General features: G+C 41.5%; 1 protein-coding gene across 1 annotated transcript in view; it reads right to left on the bottom strand.

Annotated features, from left to right (window-relative positions):
• Positions 1–948: 948 nt before the first annotated feature.
• Positions 949–18,029, bottom strand: part of DSTYK (dual serine/threonine and tyrosine protein kinase) — a 71,162-nt gene continuing 54,081 nt past the window's right edge. Inside the window, exons 7-13 of the mRNA XM_056558075.1 lie at positions 16,982–17,111; positions 15,651–15,807; positions 13,361–13,493; positions 11,983–12,096; positions 10,398–10,512; positions 7,373–7,507; positions 949–2,247 (exon numbers count right to left, since the gene is read on the bottom strand). Coding sequence (XP_056414050.1) covers positions 2,066–2,247; positions 7,373–7,507; positions 10,398–10,512; positions 11,983–12,096; positions 13,361–13,493; positions 15,651–15,807; positions 16,982–17,111 — 966 coding nt within the window. The 3' untranslated portion in view covers positions 949–2,065. The remainder of the gene's footprint in view (positions 2,248–7,372; positions 7,508–10,397; positions 10,513–11,982; positions 12,097–13,360; positions 13,494–15,650; positions 15,808–16,981; positions 17,112–18,029) is intronic.

Raw genomic sequence — 18,029 nt, 5'->3', positions numbered from 1 at the left:
TTCTTTACTTCAGAGAATGCCACCCATCTCTGCCAACCTAGAGGTTACCCACCAGTCTGAGCAGTTCATGAGTAATACTTCTGTGAAGCTTTACTTCTAATACCAAAGGGCTACTGCAGAAGGTAGAATGCGAAACTCAACACAATGTATTGGAAAGGCACCATTTATTATTTTAGCTTTTAATAAAATATTTAATAAACTGAGTTTGTAGACTATTAAACTTCTTTTAAAACTGGGAGCCCATATTAGCAATATATTACATGTCAAGTCCTTCGTGTTGGTTTAACGCGAGAGAAAAAAAAAAATGAAATATAGAAACATAATACAAACAATACAAGTACAGTACATTACAGGACAGTAAGCTATAGTCACTGCTCATGGAGGATATAGTGTTTTAGTACTAGGTAAACATAGGCACAACACACAGAAATACATGAGCACTGTCGATGTTACTGGTCATTGGTGCAATGTGAAATGCTTAAAACCACTGTGGAAGAAGAGCACTATAGGCACCACCACTTTCATGCTGCCCGAACTATAAGTCTTCAGGGTGCCCCCCTAGAGGCTTCTACTTGCCCCACCATGGATCTGTCCCTGCTTTGGTATAGGGAAAGATAAATAAAGGCTGGAGTGGCTAGAAAAAGCTACTGAGGACCACTCCTTGATGGTTCGGACAGTATGGAAGTGATAAAATCCATAAAAATGGAACCTATGTAAACAAAGCTTATTTTTGTATTATAAAAGTATTACAGCTTTCTAGTATACTTTGTACCAATTCCTCAAATTATACAGATCTCTGCTTGTCGTCGGTTAATTGAAGTGTTCAATTTTACCTCTAAAGCAGTGGCCTCCAAACTGCGGCCCTGCAGATGTTGCCAAACTACAACTCCCAGCATGCCCGGACAGCCAACGGCTGTCTGGGCATGCTGGGAGTTGTAGTTTTGCAACATCTGGAAGGCTGCAGTTTGGAGACCACTGCTCTAGAGGATAAACTGTCCTGGGGCACTGTAATACAGACCTGTGTAAGGATTAGATGACCAATTTCAATTCACTGACAGCCAGCAGTTGTTGAAAACCCTGTGGAATTATTGCAAAGAGTCACGTAAACAGTAGAACGTTTGACCAATTTTAATTCACTGACAGCCTGCAATAATTCCACAAGATTTTCAACAAGTGCTGGCTGTCAGTGAATTGAAATTGGCCAAACTTTCTACTTTTTACGCGACTCTTTGCAATAATTCCACGAGGTTTTCATAAAAAGTAGGAAGTTTCATTACATGATGGTTAAGTATTGTTTGCCAAAATCTCTCCTCACACCTATAATTCAGAATGGTATACACTTGAGATTCCTGTTTTCTTTTTCTCCCCTCTCTGTAGATTCAGAATTAAATAGAATTAAAAATGAAAAATATACTGAAAAACATTTAAAAAAAACACAAGAGTGCATTTAAAATGTTCAACACCTTTAAACACAAACCAAACTCAATGAATTACGTCTTCCGCAACATGGGCAGAATGCAGGGTATACTGTAGGACATCTCACTGCAAAAAAACAAAAAAAAAAAAACAACTGCGCTGACCCATTCTGGGAAAAGACAATTCGGAGGAGTGAACTGCAAAATAGGTGGGAAGTTTTCTTTTAGAGGGGAAGAAATAGGCCTTCACAGGGGACATCTCAGCACAACTCAATAGTGTTCATTTCAGTAATGGAGTCAAATTTGGAATGGAAAATTCTTTCCTAATTTAAGAAAGCCACATACGTTGACTTTCCATGGAATCCATCACGATACCACGCTCAGGAGATGGCTCACCCAGCACCCACTGTAAACAAATGTAACCTCTTCATGTTGTAGTCAGACTGATGCGTGCAAGTTTGCCCAAAAGCCATCAGTCCTGCATTGGGAGTATATAGGCGACTAGATGTGTGCAAATGGAAGAGCTCATTCCATAGCAAGACAGCATGCACAGGACTAGGAATGCCAGGTCATACAGGGAGTGGTCACCTGCTTGCTGTACAAAGAGTCAATAGGTAACATTCGGACACCACAAGTGCTACAGAAGGGGTTCAGGTTGAATCTTCCAAGTTTTTGTTAGATTCCTGGCTGCGGCAAAGTCTGTCCATGATACCCTGTAACATGGGCTGTACAATGCCCAGAAGGGGTCTCTGAGAGGGGTCTCCATTCCAGCATGCCTCCATTAACTTCCAGCACTCCTCATCAAAGACTGGAAGCCGCTCAGGGCGTGCACCTGTGAGTAAAGAGAAGTGTGATCCAGTCATCTTATGTTATGCCAAGGAATGCCATCTACTAAAGGATGTACTTGTGCTACCTACACACCTGTGAGTGAAGAGAAATGTGCGCTACTAGCAGACAGAGAAAGCTACCCAGCCGCGAGCTCTCTCTCTGCAGTCCATACGTCACTGCTATTGGTGCATCAGTTTAGTGAAATACCCTGCGGATGCGCACCCATTTGACTTTGCCCTAAAAGGCCTGATTAAAGAAGCACTCCAGGTTTTGTTTTTTGCCCATATCATACACACTCCCCATCACTAGTCATAAAATGCTGTTAAATTCCAGCACAGCTGCATCCGTGCATTTAATTACTTGAACTTGGTCATGTGATCACCAGTCTAAACCTCTTGGGGACGAAGGGCGTACAGGTACGCCTTTGCTCCCTGGTTCTTAAAATCATTCAGCAGGCATCCCGTACAAATGCCTGGGGGGGGGGGTCCTGAGATTCAGATTGGCGATTTGCGGAGATTCTGGGATGATCGGGTCTCTGATAGCCCGGAATGTCAAAGTTCATTTCCCCCGCTCCTGGATGTTGGGGCAGAGCGGGGGAAGATGGCGGCGGGGGAAGATGGCGGCGGGGTGCAGGGGCCGTGGATGCGGCAGGGTCCGGAGGCAGTTACCTGGTATCACGCGGGGATATCAGGGACTGGCAGCAGGCAAGTGGTGCAGTGGCGGCGGTGTCAGACACAGCAGTGAAGATCGCCGTAAGGTGATCTTCACTGCTGCTTCTAGGAGTTTCAAAACTACAACTCCCTGCATGCCCAGACAGCCTTTGGCTGTAATCTGGCCCTTCAGATGTTGCAGAACTACAACTCCCAGCAGGCCTGGACACAGTCTCAGCATGCTGGGAGTTGTAGTTTTGCAACATCTGGAAGGGCACAGTTTGGAGACCACTATACAGTGGTCTCCAAACTGCCCTTCCAGATGTCAATTCAAAAGCATGCCGAGACTGTCCAGGCATGCTGGGAGTTGTAGTTCGGCAACATCTGGCCCTTCAGATGTTGCAGAACTACAACATCTGGAGGGCTACAGTTTGGAGACCACTACACAGTGGTCTCAAAACTGTTCTCCTCCAGTTGTTGCATAACTACAACTTCCAACATGCCTTTTGGTTGTCTGGGCATGCTGGAAGTTATAGTTTTGCAACAACTGGAGGCACCCTGGTTGGGAAACATTGTCCGTTTCCTAACTCAGTGTTTCCCAACCCGTGTGCCTCCTGCTGCTGCAAAACTATAATTCCCAGCATGCAATGACAGACCATGCATGCTGGGAGTTGTAGTTTTGCAACAGCTGGAGGCACATGGGTTGGGAAATACTGAGTTAGGTAACAAACAGTGGTGCGGAAACACTGCGGTAGTCTGTTACCTAATAGTGTTTCCCAACCAGTGTGCCTCTAACTGTTGCATAACTAAAACTCCCAGCATGCACGGTCTGTCAGTGCATGCTGGGAGTTGTAGTTTTGCAAGGCACAGTCACACGGGCGGGGGATTACAGCAAGTTTCCCGCTTCATGTTTGAGATGCGGCAAATTCACTGTAAACCCCCCCGCCCATGTGAATGTACCCTAAAAACTCTACACTAACCCTAAATAAAGAGTAAAAACACTACATATACATTACACCCTTACACTTTTGTGCCCCCCCCCCAGCCCAATAAAAATAAAAAAAATGTCCTGCACGTCAGTTTTTCCAAAATGGAGCCTCTAGCTGTTGCAAAATAACTCCCAGTATTGCCGGACAGCCACTGACTGTCCAGGCATGTTGGGAGTTTTGCAACAGCTGGAGGCACCCTGTTTGGGGAAAGCTGACTTACACTTGCCTCCGATTCCAAAAACACTGTAACGCTTGCAACCGGTTACACTCCTATGAAAATCTGTAATTCAAGCCTCAAATGCACATGGTGCTCTCTCACTTCGGAGCCCTGTCGTATTTCAAGGCAACAGTTTAGGACCACACATAAGGTATCTCCGTACTCGGGAGAAATCGAGCTACACATTTTTGGTGGCTTTTTCTCCTTATGAAAAGGTAAAGTTAGGGTCTACACCAGCATGTTAGTGTAAAAAAAAAAAAAAGTTTTTTTACACTAACATGCTGGTGTTGCCCCATAGTTTTATGTTCTTGTAGACCCAAGTTTTTGAAATTTTACAAGGGGTAAAAGAAGAAAAAGCCCCCCAAAATTTGTAACCCAATTTCTCTCGAGTAAGGAAATACCTCATATGTGGATGTCAAGTGCTCTGTGGGTGCACTACAAGGCTCAGAAGGGAAGGAGCGACAGTGGGATTTTGGAGAGTGAGTTTTTCTGAAATGGTTTTTGGGGGGCATGTCACATTTAGGAAGCCCCTATTGTGCCAGAACAGCAAAAAATAAAAAAAAATAAAAACACCCCACATGGCATACTATTTGGGAAAGTACACCACTCAAGGAATGTAACATGGGGTCCAGTGAGCCTTAACACCCCACAGGTGTTTGACAACTTTTCGTCAAAGTCAGATGTGTAAATGTATTTTTTTTTGTTTCTTCTCACTAAAATGCTGGTTTTCCCCCAAATTTTACATTTTTACAAGGCGTTCTAGGAGAAAATGCCCCGCAAAATTTGTAACCCCGTCTCTTCTGAGTATGGAAATACCCCATGTGTGGATGTCAAGGGCATTGCGGGCGAACTACAATGCTCAGAAGAGAAGTAGTCACATTTGGCTTTTGGAAAGCAAATTTTAAGTTTGACGTGAAAATGAAAAAAATAATTCTCTCACTAAAATGCTGGTGTTACCCCAATTTTTTTTTTCACAAAAGCATTCTCTTGCCAAAAGCCCAATGGCACTCCTTCTCTTCTGAGAATTGTAGTTAGCCCGCAGAGCACTTTACATCCACATATGGGGTATGCTCCTACTCAGAAGAAATGGGGTTACAAATTTTTGGGGGGGCTTTTTTTTCCTATTTTCCCTTGTGAAAATGAAAAATGTAGGGTAACACCAGCATTTTAGTGACATTTTTTTTTCTCATTTTCCAATCCAACTTTAAACGAAAATTCGGGAAACGCCTGTGGGGTGTTAAGGCTCACTATACCCCTTGTTACATTCCATGAGGGGTGTAGTTTCCAAAATGGGGTCACATGTGGGTATTTATTGTTTTGCGTTTATGTCAGAACCGCTGTAAAATCAGCACCGCCTGTGCAAATCACCAATTTAGACCTCAAATGTACATGGCACGCCCTTACACCTGAGCCTTGTTGTGCGCCCGCAGATCACTTTACGCCCACATATGAAGTAGTTCTGTACTTTTGGGGGGTCTTTTTTTCCTTTTACCGCTTGGGGCAACACCAGCATGTTAGTGTAAAATTATTATTATTATAATTTTATTTTTTAATTTTTTTACACTGACATGCTGGTGTAGACCTCAACTTTTCCTTTTCATAAGGGGGAAAAGGAGAAAAAGCCCCCAAAATTTCTTATGCAATTTCTCCAGAGTACGGAGATATGCCATGTGGCCCTAAACTGTTTCCTTGAAATACGACAGGGCTCCGAAGTGAGAGCGCGCCGTGCGCATTTGAGGCCTAAATTGGGGATTTGAATCCGGCACGGAAATACCCTACGGCAGTGTTTCCCAAACAGGGTGTCTCCACTTGTTGCAAAACTACCAGCATGCCTGGACAGTCAGTGGCTGTCCCGCAATACTGTGAGTTGTTTTTCAACAGCTGGGGGCTCCATTTGGAAACAGTTTTTTTTTTTTTGTATGTGTTTTGTATGTATGTGTATATGTAGTGTTTTACTTTTTATTTTGTGTAGGTGTAGTCTAGTGTTTTTAGGGAACATTCACATGGGCGGGTTTACCGTGAGTTTCTCGCTGGGAGTTTGAGCTGCGGCAGAAAATTTGCCACATCTCAAACTTGCAGCAGAAAACTCACTGTAAACCTGCCCGTGTGAATGTACCCTGTACAAACCTCCAGCTGTTGCAAAACTACAACTCCCAGCATGAACTGACAGACCATACATGCTGGGAGTTGTAGTTATGCAACAGCTGATGGTACATTGGTTGTGAAACACAGAGTTTGTTACTTAACTCAGTGTTTCGCAACCAGTGTGCCTCCAGCTGTTGCAAAACTAGAACCAAAATTCCCATATGCCCTCAGTCCTTAAGGACTTTAAAACGGGGGCGCATGGATACTCCCAGTTAACACAGGAGCTAGTGGGAGAGAGTCATCAAAACCTGTGCAGTGGAAAAGTTGACAAGTTGGGCAACTGGTCAACTTTTCTCCAGCACAGGTCTTGAAGCTCCCCCATTGTGCTTAATGTGAGTCACAGGATGTCAGACCTGGGTTTGATTTGGACAAAAAAAAAAAAAAAAAAAAAACTGCCCAGTCAAAAAGTGTGTGCAAAATGAAGTAGAAATGTAATATGTGGACATCGTAAAGACTTTAAAGCGTGCCTGTCATCAAACCATATTTTCTAAACTAACAGATTATATTCCCTAACTACTCCTAACATCCCTCCCTGCACTTACAAAATAATTCTGAGCTTTCAAAAGCTCTGTATCCTACCTTTACCCTGCTCACACAATCCCTAGCTCCCGGCAGAAGAAAATGAGCACTCCCCAGTCACTGAAGCTTGCGAGAGCTGTGCCTCGCTAAGCCCTGCCCGCACTTCCTGAGTTAGGTCTCCTGCCAGGTCGGGCATGGAAAAGAACAGAGCCACCTAGCGGGTGTTTTTTCAACCACATTAAAAACATATAAAAAAAAGTTTAAGAATTTTAACAGCAAGTAAATAGCAAAGTGTCTTCTTACATAAGGAACAATATATTAAAAGTTTAGTTTGGCGACTAGCACTAGCAGCCTGATGAGATGGCCAGCTGCAATAATCAAACACCTGATCCTCAGCCAGCAGATTTGTGGGAAATGTAGACTGCATTATCAAGGTCATTTTAGATATTCTGTGTGCATCTAACTTTGAGCCTATCCCATGCCTGACATATCAGTTAGCACAGGTAAGGAGAAGGCATACTTAAGAGCCTCTACATTATTCTCTAATAACAGCCTATTCTGCTCATAGAACAGTATGATGACATTTCATTTTACTGAGCACTAGTTTACCTTTTCTGACATTATTCCATAGATGGTCTTTACTTGAGCATCTCTCAAAAGCCTCTGGAAGTTTCACTGATCCTGAGCAAATATACCAAAACAGGATCCCAAATGCATACACATCCACAGAATTGTCATATTTTCCTAAAGCAGAAAGAACAGAATAATTCAGGTTATCCAGGTCATGGTTTTGGATTTCACAGCTGATAGTCGTCTCTCTATAGGATATCCTGAAATCATGATCTGTTTGGGGTACTTGAGGACTAGAGTACAACAATGCTTGAAAAAAGCATCAGCGAGTAGTGTGCAACAGGTTACAGGTACTGCTGGCACAGCAGTAGCAGGAAATTAAAGCAGGAGTGCATTTATATTTTCTTTAATAGATTTTCACTTACGCCTGAGAGCATTTACCTGTAAACAATTCTCCAGACAACCCCTGTAATAACTTTCTGAACACATTTTTGAGGTCATTAAAGCCAAAGTACTCAATATGGTTTGCGTATATAAAATATACCCACATAAATCCAGTCTTGCCCAACGTATTCATATACAGTGGTCCCTCAACATACGATGGTAATTCATTCCAAACGACCCATCGTTTGTTGAATCCATCGTATGTTGAGGGATCCGTGCAATGTAAAAAGTGCATTTAATACTCACCTGTCACCGCCGCTCCGGTCCGCGTCCTCACCGCTCCCGATGCTGTCCCAGGGGCTCCCGATGATGTCCCGTTGCTCCGGGTCCACTTCGGGATCCTCCGGCTTCTTCCGAATCTTCTCCGGTGTCCGGGCCTCGCTTTCTGGTGACGTTATTACGCTGCTGCGCCGGCACGGCGTGCGTAGCGACGTAATAACCACGCCGGAAAGCGAGGCCCGGACACCGGAAAAGATGCAGAAGACGCCGGAGGATCGCGAAGTGGACAGGGAGCAGTGGGGATAGGTAAGTGAACCTGTCCGGGATGCTTAAACTGCTATCCAACAGCAGCTTAAGCATTTTGCGCTGTCGGATAGCAGTTAATGCGATGGCCCCGACATATAAAAGCATTGTATGTCGATGCTGACATCAACATGCGATGGCCTCTGAGAGGCCATCGTATGTCGATTTGATCATATGTCGGGGCCATCGCATGTCGGGGGGTTACTGTAGCTCATAGAATGCAGAATAAAACTCAGCATAGATGTTGAACATGATTTTTTTTTTTTTTTTTTTTTGAGAATCCACTGGAATAAAAATCAACAGGGGCATTTTGGAAGGAATGGAAGAATAACCCACTTTTACAATAGCTGATGTGGCAAAATGTTGGCACCACATATGGAAAAAAGCTAAACATTGTCCGACATATTTAAAGTTTGCACCAGAAAGAATAGTTAAATGCGCCACACTTGTCGTTTACACCAAAAAGCAATGGCTAAGGACTCCCTATGTTTAAAGTAAATGTGTAGTGTTTTTATTTTTTTTTTAAACACAGATTGGAGCCAGATATGAAAACGTATAACATTTATCAAAATCTGAGGAAAAGTTCACAAATTTCACATAGTAACCAATCAGATGGCTTCTTTCATTCTTGAAAAGGCCTCTGAGAAATTAAAGAATTACCTGATTAGTTTTATGGGCAACTGGTCAACTTTCTCTCTGCACGGGTTTTGATGAATCTCCCCCTTCATCTCTTATTTGTTTCTATTTTCTTTTGTAATATTTTTGTTAATTTTTTATTTTATTTTATAAATTATGGGGGCTGCCATCTTGCCTTAGCAGTTTTTCACAGCATTTACTGATATGCTTTACAGTAAGTCCCATGGACAACCCAATTCTTTGAATGGGCCATTTTTGTAAGCCTGCTCTGTGACCTGTACAGGTCATTCTGCAGGGGAGGCTAAGCTTCTACAGTCTTCTCTATCTACTGGCATCACCTGTAGACATCCCTTTCTAACAGCTTTCTCCTTATCGCAAATAAAAAAAAGAAAGTCTCAGCTCAGTTTTGGGCCTAGTGGGCAGACAAAATTGCAAGATTTCAGGATTATATCATTTAGATTTAGAAATAGCAAATCACCAAAAATTCTTAAGTGTCCATGAACATTTGCCACAATAGTAAAGCCATGCACAAACTTAAACAGCGTGCCTAAAAGATAGACAGATTTTGTATAATCACTCCAATGTGATTTATATCCTTCAAAAAGCATCTAAGAATAATTTCAGATAAGAAAAGGAATTACTAGACAGATAGCACACCTAATGATGTTTCCCATTCATGTCAAAGAAATACAAATGTCAAAATCAGAAACAAAAAAAAGTAAAGAATGAAAAAGGTTTTAGTATCTGCCTCTAATTAGTAAAGAAAAATAAACAAAACGCATTCCCTTTAAGCCACGCCCATTTGTAAAGTGTGGCACAATTGTTTAAAAAGAGGTTACAAAAAAAATAAAAAATAAATTAAAAGTGGAGCATTAAATAAAATGCAGGGATCCCAAAAATCCTCCAAATCATGGAGTTTCCATTAGATCAGATAAACATGGATACAGTCCCCAATTTCAAAAAACTACAAATTGTCATGTTAACCAATAAAACAGTTACAACAATATTCAGCCCCGAATAAAAAAATATGTTAAAGAAGTTAAAGCATTCACATCCAACCAAAAAAGAGGGGGGGTCAATACTATAGTGAAAATAGGGAGAAAATACGCAACGCAAGGTAATGTTTTGCTAGTTGGGCAATGTCAACAACAACATGGTGCAAACAGAGCAAGGCTGTGTAACTGTTAAGACAGACAAAAAATTTTAAAAATAAATAAAATAAAGTGGTTTCATTAGATCTAGTTACACCCAAAAGTACATTGGATAATGCTGGACTGCTTATGCTTACCAGGTATTACGTTTTACAACCTGAATAGCTCAAGACTGATGTATGTTTATAAATACTATGTACCTTGCTCATCTGTTTTTTGTACAAAAATGTTAATGAAAATACTGCAAACAGGATGCATATAGTATGTTAGGTACACAGATTATGTCCAAACACACACAAATGAAGTTTTACCTGAAAAGAGCTCAGGCGCCATGTGTATAGGAGTTCCTACAATGCTGCCTGACATCATAGCCTCCGGCTTGCAGAAACCCAGATCAGTTATCTTCGCCCTGTTAGTTTTATCCAACTGTAAAAGTATTAGACATTATAGGCATGTGTCTGCCAGCATGAAAACACAAATGACTAGATTCACGTATGAAAGATACAGTAAATCATATACATTCCATTCATCCAGCATATAGAACATTCTGAATATAGACTACAAAGAACATAGGCTGTCAGATTTAAATGGGCACACTGGTTATTTACCACTCCTTATGGTAAATTAAAAAAAATCTTTCTAATATACTTTGTTTTAAAAAATGTATTATGCTTTATTTGTGTTTATAAAAGCTGCCACTAGGTGTCTCCCTACTTATACAAAGCACATTTCCCCCCATCTCTTGCACAGACTTTGGACTCCTGCTGGCCTGGCAGAAGTCCAAAATCAGGAAGTGCTGATGGGGGTTGTGAAGTCTTAGCCAATCAGAGCTCATCTCACATGCTGAACTGCTCTGGGCTGTGTGTAGCAGAGTGAGGGAGGAAGTTCTTCCCTGTATGGCTTCAGATGTCACGCCTGCTGGGGAACTCAACTTCCCAGTCTGTGAATCTGACTGAGGCTGAGCAGAAAATATCAAGGTAGAAAACTAACAAATAATAAAAATAAAGACAGGAAGTGGTTTATCATGATGGGGGCAGTGACCTGGGAAGATTTAAAATTTAACAAGATCATGAGAGGTATTCTTTAACATTTAACAGAGCACCATAGTTTGTCATGACCTAGAAGCATAAAGGTGGCATATGGGTTCTAATTTTTTCCCCTCTTTTCAATATTAACAGTTACATTTTGCCACATTTTCTGCATGTTTGAATGCTATGGAGACCTAACAGAACAGACCCCATACGTGCATACGTGAACATATACTTCATTAAAAAAAAAAAAAAAAAAAATGTTACATTGGCTAAGCTTTATAGGTTTTAAAACCTATATTAGGCATTTAAGTAGCTGAAAAGGGAAGCACTGTTAGGCCATGTTCATACAACAGAAATTCAGAGCAGAAATCCAGGCTTTCAATGGGATTCTCACAAGGCAAAATTCCAATTCCAGTCACAGCTGAAAGAATGGACATGCCAATACTTTCAGCACAATACGCTAGGAAGTGCATTGCAGTCTATGGCAACGGCACATTTCCAAGCAGCCCTAGTACCAGTATATTCTGTTGGCACCCGCTATTTGTGGAATGTCCGCCCATGTTTTCCGCTACATCCAGTGCAAATTTATGTGGTGTATGTCAGAAGCCCAGGGAAACAATGCCCAGGCACAGGGTATACTACATACCCGTTCACTTGAATGTGCCTTTGTAGTCTTAAGGTGACTACGTTTGGCCCATTTGCAAGTATTTCCCTGGGCTGCTGAGGTTTAACAGACAGAGGCACCCTTAAAAGGTTAGGGTAGGTGCACTCCTAATCACACTCCCAGCAGCAGGATAGGTCCTAAAAAAATAGGAGCATGAGTAGAGGTACACCTTATCAAGTGTTTATTCTATTAGCCTCTTACCAGGACATTCTTTAACTTAATATCTCTGTGGACCAGGCCCTGGCTGTGTAGAAAACGGATGCCTTCCACTACATCTAAGGCAATCTGCAACCGCGTTTCCAGAGACAGCTCACTCTGAGAAGAGAAAACACAGCTTTGTAAGTAGAACGTAGAGACGGTAAAAGTCAACACAGGCAGCCTGGAGGTCCTAATAACTTTACATCATACCGACCATTTTAAAAGGAGTTTTTCACGTTAATGAAGAAAATTAGACAAGGGTAGATGAGTATATAATAGCAGGTGGGGAAGAGAACCTATATTCCTCCTTCATTTTGGAAGTGGCCTGATGTCATTGAACACTGTGTACTGGATGCTGCAGCCAATTAATAGCCTGGGCACATGCAAGGGAGGAGTGTTATTTTATTTATTTTATTAACCTTCTCCTACCATTCTCTGCCCTTACATTTGTTTAAGTTCTTAAAGATGGGGATAGAAGAAAATGGGGATTATATGAGTAGGACATAGGATCTTTGGACAACAGGCTTCTAGTATATAAAAATGGTGGATCTGTCTACCAACACCAATTAAAAGGGCATGGCACAATGGTGAGGACTATGGTTTCTTTACAATTTACCACACACTGCTCTATACATTCTGTAGCAGTTGTGCCTAGTATTGCAGTTTAATTTCATTCACTTAAATAAGACACAATTGCAGAGAGCTCTTATACAAGGCACAGCCGCTAAAGTACAGAGCTATGGGGGACAGAACAATGAAGAGGCCTCATCGCTCACCAGTACACCATATCCTCCTCGATCAGCTGATCAGTGGGGGTGCCAGGAGTTGGAGCAATTTAGTCCCAGCAATCCCTTTAAATCTGTCATTTTTGGAAAGATTGGGATAGGCCAGCAGACTGTCATCCCAGTCAATGTATAGCAGTGACTGTTTAGTGTAAGTTCTGGCTCCTAGACCTTCAATAATATGCAGATTAGTATTTGTTGAGTACAGTCACAACATGAGAACAGCAGCATAGCTGTAAAATTACAGAGTAAAGAAAAAAGGACCCCAGGGGGTTATACATTGCTCTCTCACGCAATAGTAGGGCCGACAGGCTGGTTTCAATATACTAAATAAAGGTTTCTTTGTACACTATATTTCAGTGGGTAGCATACAAGGTTTTGTTGCTTGAAGGCAATTAGAGTGGAGCTCCGAAACAATGAAGTGACTAAAGTGGAACTGCAATTTGACATACAACCCATGGACAGGTGTGGTACTGTTCTTACACAAAAGCAGCCATGGTTGTCTGATCCTGGACAACCCTTATAGTATGAAGAGGTGTGAACTAAGAAAAGTAGCCTCCATCTACAAGGAAAGTGCAGTGCAGAGATCTTACACTCACCTTAAGACCTGCATAGAGGTCTCTATGTAGACGTTCTGTGATCAGCAATACTGCAATGCTTGAGCCACCTCCATAGCTGTAATCTATCACTGAGCCATGCAAATCCACTAGACGCTCGTGCTTTGGGAGAGACCTAGGAGGACAGAAATAAATAACAGCTAATGAAATTATTACAACTGGATCATCATCAACATTGTATTCATGACAGGGTTTCATTTTATATCACTCATAATAGAACACAATTTCAATCAGTTATTCCAGCCATAGTAATATTTCTTTGTGTAGGTCAGGAAGCTACAGAGGGTACTGGAAGGGTGAGGAACCAAATATGTCTAGGCAGCAGGCATTTGACACATGCCTGGGCCACATAGAAAAGATAGGTAAAAAGAGCAACACCAATCACAGAAAATGTTCCCAGAAAGCCATGGGACCACTACCGCTATGTTTACTTTATGGGGAATGTATTTATCTTAGGCTCGGCAGTTGATGACTTATCCTGCATCAATTAGTTCAGCTTTCCGGTGGGCTGGAAAAGGTGGATACAGTCCTAGGAAAGAGTCTCCTAGGACTGTATCCACCTTTTCCAGCCCACGGGAACACCTGAAAGCTGAACTAATTTATGTAGTCATCAACTGCCGAGCCGAGAAGTTCGTGACAAATCTAATTTACTGTAAGTTCGCTCATCTCTAGTAGTAATATTTGGCCCTGGTATAAAAGCAACAATGTTATATAATAACCATACATACAGTGCATTTGAAAAGTTTTTAAGACCCGACAATTTTAAATAAAAAAAAAATAAAAAAATCATGTCCCCAATAATAATACCGCAAAATGACAAAGTAAAAACAGAATGTTACAAACCTCCGGAGGTTTTCGACCGTTTTAAATCAGGGCTTGTTCCCAAGCTTCTCCTATGTTGTCTTGGCTGTGTGCTTAGGGTCATTGACAGATGGTGAACCTTCAGCCCAGTGTAAGGTACAGAGGATTCTGGATGAGGTTTTCATTAATGTCTCTGATCCTTTAGTTTTCCCTCAACCCTGACCAGTCTTCCCTGTCCTAGGTACAGAACTCCCCCCCAAATATCAACACCATGATGCTGCCACCACATGCCTCACTGTAGGGATGGTATTGAGCAAGTGATGGGCAGTGTCTGGCTTCCTCCAGACATTACGCAAAAATAATTTAGGACAAAAAGTTCAATATCGGCTTTATTAGACAAGTGCATCTTGTTTCTAACTGTCTGGGCACTGTCAGGTAAAAAAAAAACTGTTTATATATTGTATATATTGGCAAAACATTAACCTTTCTAACATACTTCATAAGAAAATTTTCTTTATAGAAATCATGGCTTATAAAATCATAGCTTTGTCCAAGCTGAAGCACAGGCACGGACAAAGTCCAGTAAGTGAGGGTGAGCTAGCACAGAGGAGTGCCGCCAGACAGGAGAGAGCACAGAGGAGTGCCGCCAGACAGGAGAGAGCACAGAGGAGTGCCGCCAGAGAGGAGAGAGCACAGAGGAGTGCCGCCAGAGAGGAGAGAGCACAGAGGAGTGCCGCCAGAGAGGAGAGAGCACAGAGGAGTGCCGCCAGAGAGGAGAGAGCACAGAGGAGTGCCGCCAGAGAGGAGAGAGCACAGAGGAGTGCCGCCAGAGAGGAGAGAGCACAGAGGAGTGCCGCCAGAGAGGAGAGAGCACAGAGGAGTGCCGCCAGAGAGGAGAGAGCACAGAGGAGTGCCGCCAGAGAGGAGAGAGCACAGAGGAGTGCCGCCAGAGAGGAGAGAGCACAGAGGAGTGCCGCCAGACAGGAGAGAGCACAGAGGAGTGCCGCCAGAGAGGAGAGAGCACAGAGGAGTGCCGCCAGACAGGAGAGCGCACAGAGGAGTGCCGCCAGACAGGAGAGCGCACAGAGGAGTGCCGCCAGAGAGGAGAGTAAAAGGGTCTGAACACTTTTTGAATACATTATATATCTAGAATACTCTACAGACAACCTGTGTAGACCTGGTAGGAATAGCACAAACTTGTCCTTTATCAAACCGTTATGCTCCACTTTTCATTCTCTTCTTGGGTTTATGGTGCAAGTTACACATCAGTGGTGGAGGCCTTAAGAAAAGCAAAATTGGCTGCAGTACACCCCACTAATTTTCCATTCTGGTCTTGTGATGTTCGTGTGCCAGGACTGCTTTTTAGTTCCAGTGGGACACTGCTACATGCCAGTTAAAATATAGTCTTCTGAATATAACTAAGAAAAACTTGCAAGTGGTTACCAGCATATAAAAGATTTACACAATTTACCGCATGTAGTGAAATTCCAGAGCCAGGTCATTCCAATGTTTTTCATCTGGTGGCACAACAGACTTTAAAGCACAAGGGAAATGCCCTCCCCAGCTATCACACAAGTAGACAACGCCATACTGCCCTCTCCCCAGCTCTCGGCCCAGTCTTGGTTTCCCTGTAAATTTTAAAAAGGATAGAAAGCTAAAGATTAAAATGCTATAAAATATTTTAAGTGTTTTAATGCTTATAATAAAAATAGTACAATGTATTTTTAACTTTTCCCTTTGGTTGAAAAAAATTTTTGATAAGGATTTCCCATCAGATGCATGCAACATCAGAACCCACAGAAGGTCCTAGCAGTTGAAAGAAGTACTCTGGAGGATTCATTCATTTAAATTCTATTTAATCTTAAAAGGGGTATTCCAGGCAAAACCATATATATATAGATATATAGATATATATAATACAAATATAATAAATTATATATATATTTATTAACTTGCTCCGGAAAGTTAAACAGATTTGTAAATTATTTCTATTAAAAAAAATCATAATTCCAATAGTTATTAGCTTCGGAAGTTTTCTGTCTAACTGCTCAATGATGATGTCACGTCCCGGGAGCTGTGCATGATGGGAGAATATCCCCATAGGAACTGCACAGCTCCCGGGATGTGAGTCATCAGAGAGCAGTTAGACAGAAAACAACTCAACTTCAGAAGCTAATAACTATTGGAAGGATTAAGATTTTTTAATAGAAGTAATTTACAAATCTGTTTAACTTTCTGGAGCCAGTTGATATATAAAAAAAAAAGTTTTGGCCTGGAATACCCCTTTAAACCTTCCGGTATTTGTCAGCTGTTGTATACTTCAGAGAAAGTGGTGTAGTTCTTTCCAGTCTGACCCCAGTTCTCTCTGCTGCCAAATCGTGTCAGGAACGGTCTGCAGCAGGAGAGGTTCCCTATGGGAATTCGATCCTGCTCATGAACAGAGGTGGCAGCAGAGAACAAAGTGTATGACTGGAAAGACTACATGACTTCCACTAGGGCATATAGCACCTGATAAGTACTGGAAGGCTTATGATTATTAAATGGAAGTAGTTTACAAACCTGTATAACTTTCTGGCACTAGTTGACTTAAAAGGGTACTCCAAAAGGAAGAGTAGAAGGAAGAAAAATAAAATAAAATAAATGCACTTAATGGGGGAATTCCAGCACTTATGATTTTCTTTAGAATTATTATTATTATTAGAATTATTATAATTGTTATACAAGTGCTGGCATAATCCGCACTTAGTAGGACGACCCTTTTAAGAAGTTCTGACACAAAAAATATTAGTCTCAGTCTCTTACCATGTAACAAAACATCCCGCAGGGATCTGCTTTCTAGTGATAGTCGTGCCAGACGCGGGGCATGATCTTTCCGAACCTTTAGCCAAAGATCTTCCGTTTTTTCTAGTCTGCCAGAGTGACCAACCTCAAGCTAAAAATAAAACACAAGTGAAAACCAAAGCTATTAAAAACAATAAAATAAAACTGAAAAGGGACTTCTTAAAAAGGAGTTTCCCTGCTTTGGACAGCCTTTAAAATGTATTTAATATAATATATATATATAAATTTATTCTAGAAAAAAAAAAATTATATATACACATATGTAAAAATAAAATTACAAAAAAAACAAACAACTAGGTGTTTTTAAATTAAAAAGGAGACTGCATAAGGGTTTCCTACTAGCATTCTCCCAGCCCTTTGGCAGGGAGCACTACGTAGGTATTCACACTGGTATGGTTGCACTGCGGCGGTCATAGTTGCTGTGATGCTTTGTCTGTGGGGTTGTGTGGCTCTGAGCCAGGGGTTTGCTTGGTCTGGCAGCAGTGGGGCTGCCTGGCCACTGGGTTGCTCCCCATGGGCATGGTGTTGAGGTGGCCACCGCCCGGCACCACGCCAATGTTGGGTTATGGACCTACTCTAACTAGGTGACCTTGACGTGACGAGTGGGCTTGTACTTTTTTTTTATCAAAATGTATACCAACAACCTGTTAGTGCTTTAATTTATGCCAAAAAGCAAGTAGATCAAAATATAAATTGTGGATCATTATATATATATATATATATATATATATATATATATATATATATATATATATATATATATATACACACACACACACACACATACATACACACACACATATTTTTTAATTTTTTTTATTTTTTAATATTTATTATACTATATTATATAGTATATATAAAAAATGATAATATATAATTTAATAATATGTACATCAGATTAAAGTTCAATGCATATTCCTCCAGCATCCAGCATAGGGCTGTGAGGCATACAGTAGGATATGTTGCCCATAGGGCCCTATCTAAAAGCCAATACCTTGATTACTACATC

Source organism: Hyla sarda, chromosome 2 (genome assembly GCF_029499605.1).
Source record: "Hyla sarda isolate aHylSar1 chromosome 2, aHylSar1.hap1, whole genome shotgun sequence".
Taxonomy (NCBI): Eukaryota; Metazoa; Chordata; class Amphibia; order Anura; family Hylidae; genus Hyla; species Hyla sarda.
The sequence above is the reverse complement of the archived record's forward strand: the minus strand, read 5'-3'. Positions and strand labels throughout refer to the sequence as shown.